The sequence below is a fragment of the Sinocyclocheilus rhinocerous genome, unplaced genomic scaffold (genome assembly GCF_001515625.1).
Source record: "Sinocyclocheilus rhinocerous isolate Xijiao unplaced genomic scaffold, SAMN03320098_v1.1 scaffold334, whole genome shotgun sequence".
Taxonomy (NCBI): Eukaryota; Metazoa; Chordata; class Actinopteri; order Cypriniformes; family Cyprinidae; genus Sinocyclocheilus; species Sinocyclocheilus rhinocerous.
Window position 1 is genome coordinate 1,358,067 of NW_015658500.1, and position 7,641 is coordinate 1,365,707.

The 7,641-nt window shown below is 34.5% G+C and overlaps 1 protein-coding gene across 1 annotated transcript in view; it reads right to left on the reverse strand.

Moving 5' to 3' along the window:
* The window catches only part of LOC107722183 (syntaxin-binding protein 4-like), a 28,377-nt gene that overhangs the window by 13,648 nt on the left and 7,088 nt on the right, over window positions 1–7,641 (reverse strand). Inside the window, exons 6-12 of the mRNA XM_016530435.1 lie at window positions 6,151–6,230; window positions 5,190–5,319; window positions 4,756–4,888; window positions 3,529–3,567; window positions 2,836–2,914; window positions 1,181–1,242; window positions 404–500 (exon numbers count right to left, since the gene is read on the reverse strand). Of these exons, the coding sequence (XP_016385921.1) occupies window positions 404–500; window positions 1,181–1,242; window positions 2,836–2,914; window positions 3,529–3,567; window positions 4,756–4,888; window positions 5,190–5,319; window positions 6,151–6,230 (620 nt within the window). The remainder of the gene's footprint in view (window positions 1–403; window positions 501–1,180; window positions 1,243–2,835; window positions 2,915–3,528; window positions 3,568–4,755; window positions 4,889–5,189; window positions 5,320–6,150; window positions 6,231–7,641) is intronic.

A 7,641-nucleotide genomic window follows, 5' to 3' on the forward strand; every position in this document is an offset into this window, starting at 1 on the left:
ATATTTAAAGAATTTGCCACTGATGATTCAAACACGAGTTTTGAGCAGTGTAGAGTAGCACGTGTTGTTTGTTGTTTCTCCGATCACAAATGCAGACATGGTTTTATGTTTACGCGGCGCGATACGCAACGCAATGCCTAAAAACACAGTATAAGTCGTTATAATCAGTAATTATGTCCCCACTGGATGCAACAAATGCCTCGTTTGCAATGGGCTTTATTGGCTTTGTCTCGCCGTGCCGGGAGACGGCAACACAGTATGGTAAGGGGCGTAACATTTCCGTCACACGCTTGAGGTATAAAGCTAGAATAATGTACTGCATGAGTAAGGAGAGGTAAAAAAAGAAAGACATCAGTACATAAACAACTACGACATAATGGAGATTGACCGGATTTTTTCTCACCTCCATAAGCCACTGTCCCTCCTGGGCTCAAACGCAGCCTTTCTCTCAGTGTCAGGACCTGAGACTCAGTAGGCTTCAATCCCAGCACCTCCAGTGCCTGTGGACAGAACAGCCCCCCTTTTAGAACATTTCATTACACCAGTGTAACGTGGTCACTGCTTTGCTCGCTCTCTCACACACACACAGACACACACTCGCTTCAATGTCTACAGTATGTATAAAATATAATACAATTAATAATAATATATTTCATGCATTTAGTGTCATTTAAATGTGACTTTTATTTTAATACATGTATCCACTAAATAAACAAATCAATAAAACTATAAATACTTATTTTCACACAATTATATAAATACATATAATACATATTTACTTTAAAATGTGCTTCTGGAGTTAAAATCTATTAAAAAAATTGTTCATCCTCTACATTGTTTTCTGTAATCTACAGACTGTGCTTTAGTCCAGTGTGATTTAATACAATGAAGCTGTGGCACATGCAGTCTCTATTGATTTTCCCATAATAGCACAGGAGGCGTGATACGGGGCAGCACGCTAACTGCACATATTGTTCAACAGCGGGATTAACTCCCTCCACACATGATAGTAAAACTGTAAAAGATCAATACAGTACTGAGACTGATGGGTAACTAATCGTTAGAGCCCGCTGGGGGGACGCCCAGCATTTGACCTTGCTGTAAACACAAGATGTTTCTGTAATTCTGTATTGTGACAGAAATAGTTATTCTCTAATTGAGAGGATATGATTATGGAGACCTGCTCTATTTTCTCGGGCTTGGGTTCGAAGCTGGGAGTGGAGGATAGATGTTTTGAAGAAATGAAAGTTTAAATTGTTGACTCAAAGTAGCCCAAGAAATTATCTGGACACTTAAGTAACACCATTGTTCAAAAGTGTTGGAACTTTAAGATTTCTTTTCAAATGTTTTTTTAAATAAGTTCTCACTAGTCTCTCTTCTCAGGTCAGAGTTTAGTCTTGAGTACATACCAAAACATTTGGAAACAGTAATTTTCTTTACTTCATATTTCATGTTCCTCGTTCAGTACAGCTGGTGTTTAAAATGTTTTAAATCGCAGCTCAAAGGAGCTTTATTAAAAGTGCTCGTCAATGAAATGAAACCCTGTCCTGAACAGAATTCGGTATCCTCTATTTCACCTGGAGTTTTGTGTCATGTTGATAGTAATATCCATTTTCAGAACCATGCCAGCTGGATTATTTTGAGTTACAAACACAGCATCTCATCATCAGCACATGTCTGCCGAACAGGTAGCCTAATCCAGGTTATGCCAAAATGCTCCTTATCAATGCGTTTCAGGTTGCTCAAAGGCAAAATGCCATTCACAATGCATCAGAATGTGAAAGGCTCCACAGACAGTGCTATGCCATCTTTGAATAATAATAGGAGCATGCATGGTTGGTTTAAAGGAATGTTTTAGGTTCAATCAGGGGTGTGAAGTAACGAATTACAAATACTCACGTTACAGTAATTAAGTAGTTTTTATCAGTAATTGTACTTTTTTGAGTAGTTTAAAAATTGTGTACTTTTACTTTTACTTGAGTACATTTAATTTTGACTTTTTTTGGAAGCAAAAATCAGTTACAGTAAAGCACTTACAATGGAAGAGCAGGGACATACAATCTTGTATTTGTGGTACTTTCATTCAGTTTAAAAAAAAAAAAAAAAAAAAAAAAAAAAAAAAAAAAGCATTATTTATGTATTGGATAGCTAATTTAATTGTGTATGATCATCTATCCTCTATCATTTACTCTAACATTCCTTGAAAAGGTGATCTTTAGAAATACTAATATTAGTAACACTGTTAAAAGTAAATATCAGCAAATAAAATATTTGCAGATATCAGAATGATTATCTATTATTTGAGCTGTAATGTTTTCTTTATTGCCATTTTTATGTTGGGACTACATTTCTAAGCAGAACTAAGTAAAAAGTTCTATTGCATGTATAATTTAGTTACAGTTATATGAGTTTTGTTTTTATAGCTAGATAAATATTAAAATGGTGTTGTTCACATCGCTTTTTTAATCTCTTGTTCCCACTATAAAAATTTAACAGGTGATTCTCACAAATATGATTAGTTGACCCCAAAATCAAAAAGAAATAAATAATATTTTGTTTAAAGAAACTGTTTTTAACCCATTTTTAAGACGATCATATTGTATTATATGTATTTTAATGTGTATCTCTTTGCCCCCACATATTTCAAGACCTTTACTGTAACTATTATTTTTTTTCTTTTGGATTTTTAAAATTAAATTATGATCATCAACATTCAATATCTGAAGTACATTCAATATTTACTAATCAACATAATGGCAAAAATGCTGTCAATAGAGTTGAACTTGTATGGAACTCCTATGGGATTCCTATAAAGGGAATATAGGCTTGCAGTACCAGAGTTGGCCACTTCGGTGCAGGCACTGTCAGGTGAGGACACGGGGCTGAGATTAGGCTTTCTTGTTGCTGGTCGTACCTGTAGGAAAGACACAAATAGAAGCCTTTAAGAAAACATCAACCACACTCTTTAAAGCAGTGCTTAAGAACAGTTACTGCATAAATAAACTCTGTTGCCAGAGTGGAATCGGCCACAGTCTTATGTCTCACCTTAGTAAGTTCTACAGAAGGCAACGTCTCGCTTCCAGAGTTGGGGGTGTTGGCTATTTTAGGAACGAAACCTCCGGGCAGAGTTGTTCCCCCCAGTCCAGCGGGCCTGAGTTGGGGGGCTGTACTGCAGGGAGGTTGAAGGGAGATAGGGCTGTGGGGTCCACTGCTGGAGCCTGATGAAGACCTTCGTCTGATGAATGCTATCTCTACTGTAGGGTCTGGTCTGTAGGGTCAAACAGTGACATTTGTAAACATCTGACTTTACATTCTGTCACCATCCACACGCATTTGTCTTGGACAAAAGCAAACTATCACAAGATACTAAGCATATTTTCATTATCTTATCATTCTGCAAAGGTTGTCTTGAAAGGTTGTGTTTATACACACACACACACACACACACACATATATACAGTATATATATACATATACACAGTATATATATATATATATATATATATATATATATGTAAATGTGTGTACGATGGATATGAGCTGGTCCCCAGCCTTTAGTCTCCCATCCTGGAGTAAAAAAAAACATTCCCTTCACCTTAATGGGCTTCACTTAATTTCACTTTACATTACTACAATTTACTTCACTTAAACCTGTTTAAAAATACAGTAATATTGTGGAATATTACTAACATTTAAAATAACTCTTTTCTATTTTGAAGTGTAATTCATTGATGTGACGGCAAAGTTGATTTTTCAGTAGTCATTACTCCAGTCTTAAGTGTTTCATGATCCTTCAGAAATCATTCTAATATACTAATTTGGTGTGCCAGAAACATTTCCTATTATTATCAATGTTGAAAACAGTAGTTCTGCTTCATATTTTTGCAGAAACTGTGATACATTTTTTTTTTCAGAATTATTTGATGAATAGAAAGTTCAAAAGAACAGCATTTATCTGAAATAGAAATCTTTTGTAACATTGTAATTTACTGTCATTTTTGATCAAGTTAATGCATCCTTCCTCAATAAAAGTATTAATTTCTTAAAAAAAAAAAAGTCTTACTGACCCCAAACAAACCTTTAAAAATTGGTGTAATTTACTGAACTTCACCTCACTTTAATTTACCTCCCTTAACTTGACCTTAATTTACCTCACTTCACCTCACCATAATCTACTTCACTTAGTCTCACTTCACTTCATTCACAAACTACTATGGTGTTTCACTAACCAAGAATCAACACAAAAAACTGGTATATTTTATTTATTTGATTGATTGATTGATTGATTGGTAATTAACTTGTTTTTCTTCATAAACTCAAAAACATGATCTTAAATTTAAACATTTTTCAAAATAATAATTATAATTAGTGGTCGACCGATATTGGTTTTTTGACAGCCGATGCCGATGACGATGCCGGTATCTTGGAAAGCAGGGTGGCCGATGGCCGATATAATTGTATTTATTTTAATTAAGTTTAAGAAATTTGAAATCATTTGAAAATGGATTAAAAAAGTAAATGTGTTAAATAAACATACTTATACTTTAGATCAGTGTTTCCCAACCTTTCTTTAGTCGCGGCACCCTTTGGAAATTTTAACAAATTTGTGGCACCCTACAAAATTAATTTTGTTACAATATGAACGCATCGGCCAATCAGGAAAACTTATCGGCCGATGCCGATATTTAAGAAATGCCAAATATTGGCCGATATATCGGTCGACCACTATAATAATACTTTATAATAATAAAATACCTTTTGGCAATCGCCTCCTTGTATTATTTCCTGAACACACACCATTGGCCCCTCTGCACGGTTAGCTCCGCCCCTGATGACCATGCCTAATCCTGTCCCTTTGGCAACACATATCAACTGAATCATGCAGTCTCTGGGGAAAGAGAGGTATACATAAGGGCTTGGATCAACAGCAGAAACAATGGCTCCTGAGGTGATTAGTTTTTTTCCCAATAACCATAAATTAATCTTTTGTGGGATTTCTCAGGCTAGGTCAGGTGTTTTCAGGCTCAGACGCTTCAATTAGTACACTATTAGCAGCAATAGTGTGAGAAAGCTGCTGGGTTCTGTCATTTGTTTTGGTAGTAGAATTATTTGAAGTATACACAAAAGGATCACACAAAAGCACTGGATAAAATCTAAATTATATCTACAGTGTGTCGTTTGGTTCTCATGTGCAGACTTGTGGAGATGGGGAGGTAATGCAGGCAGTGGTGTATACTGGGTTGGGGTCTTTAGGGCTCAGAAGCAGAGGACTGGTTGATCTGGAAGATGAGGAGGAGGAGGCAGTGTCGGTCAACTTTCCTGAAGACAAGAATTTTGCTTTTTAATAATTTCAGTCTCTGCAAATGACACAAATGAATGCTACTATAGCAATACCAAAGTACACTTAGAAAAAGAACCTATATATGCATTTATTTTTCTTACCTATTTATTTTGTTATATATTTTGTATATACACTACTGTTCAAAGGTTTGGGGGTTTTTAAGATTTTAATGTTTTTGAAAGAAGTCTTTTATGCTTAGCAATGATGCATTTTTAAAACAGTAATATTACGGAAAATTATTACAATTTAATATAAGAGTTTTCTTTATTAATATATCTTAAAATGTCATTTATTCCTATCATGTCCACAGCCATTACTCCAGTCTGATTTGGCACCCAAATGACATTTCTTATTATCACATTTGAAATGGTTGTGCTACTTATTAATACATTTTGTGTTGTTTTAATAATTTTTTTTCAGGCTTCTTTGATGATTAGAAAGTTTAAAAGAACAGCATTTAGGTGAAATAGAAATATTTTGCAACATTATAAATGTCTTTACTGTCACCTGTGGATTTAAAGCATTAAAAAAAAAAAACCTTACTGACCCCAAACTTTTGAACAGAATGTACATACACATACATTGTTTCAAGTCTATTCTGATGCATGCTTGATGTAAAAATGGCTCTTTATGTAGAAAGACAATGATAGAAATGGCTTTTTATGTTGAAAACTGATGTTATGGAGGACCCAAACTAAGTATTTTTCTAAGTTGGAAAACTGTAGGCTGCAATTGCTGCAAGTTCTCAAAATCAGACATTATTCATTCACTCCTGAAATGCAGTAAATGATAGACGTAGTGGAAAATACCTGTGGAAACAGAAGTGTCTGATCCAGAGCTGGTACTACTGCTGGAGCCGTATTTTTCCATTAACTCAACAAATTCCCTCCTAATGATAAAACATATAAAGATACATGCAAAATCAGCACCTTTCCTGGAGACATAATTTTCCAGTGAATCATAATAAGAGGGCTTTTGTACAGACTAACCCTTTCTTAACAATTTTTGTGTCTGTGTTGTGTTCAAAGCATAAACATTATGTGGGTTTTCAATTCTGTAAAATCAAGCATTACATAAGTATGAACTTACTTGTTCTAAGGAAGTGCTGGAGGAGGAAATTATCATTCTTATTTTTTTAAATACACACACACACAAAACATTAAACCCCCAAACTACATTTTGTAAGACAGTCTCTCATTAAATGCAACTTCCTCATTAGCGCTCAAAGAAGCTTAGAAGCACTTAATTAGATTACGGATGTAATAATTGTGATAAATTAGTATCAAAGTCAAGAGCCAGACTGTTTCCAAACCAGAAATGCGATCTAGGCAGTAATCTTTAAATGTATATTATGTTCTCGAAATCTGTGTGCTGTACTGAAACAGTTTGTTTGAGGTGACTGATTGTGCATTAATTATGAAGGTAATCCTTTTACAATGTTACAGATTAAAACCTGACCTCAGCTGGTTTAACTCAGGACACATATGACAGACTTGCGGCCCAAATACGTCAACAGCTGTTAAGTCGGGAGTACAAAAGTGCTCATCAGGAAGTCACTGAGACCAGCAAAATGCCAGTTCGATTTAAACAAAGACAGACAGGAAGAACTTGACAACTGCCCAAAACCGAGACCTCTGGCTAAGCAGACAATGCCAAAACAAAAAAAAACCTCGGCAGGCATACTCCAAAAATTACTCAGCATGGAGTAGCGGCTTGATGTTGTCAGTACAGACTTACTATATCAATCTAGTACCCTAAGAAGATTTCAAAACAACTATACTCATGTTTGGAGTTCTTTCTTTTTTTTTTTTTTTAAAGAATAATAATAATAAAAAAACACAACAAAAAATGGCATCATACTAAACAAAGGCCAAAATTCTCAATAAGTGCTAAAGACTTTAATGTACTTAAGAGTATTAAGACTATTTTTAGATTAAAAAAAAAAAAAATCAAGACGCTCATCTGTACTCATCCATTTATAGGATTAAGTATATAATATCCAACAGTACACATTCTGTACTTGGCAAGCATTTCCTGTCTCCATATAATGAACCTCTTAACTGTCACCCCCCTTTTTGAACATAGACGTGAAAGTGCACTATTCAAATGTAAATTGTTATAATTCATAAATGCTTTTGAATACAGACCTAAGGTTGGTAAAAAAGACAATCTGCAGATTATTGCAGAAGTGAAATCATTTCAAAAAATTAAAGCATAAAAAAGTTATAGAAGTTTAAATTTACTGTAAAGAAAATGTACTGTACTATTTTTATTTTATTTTATATAAAATAAATATTTTA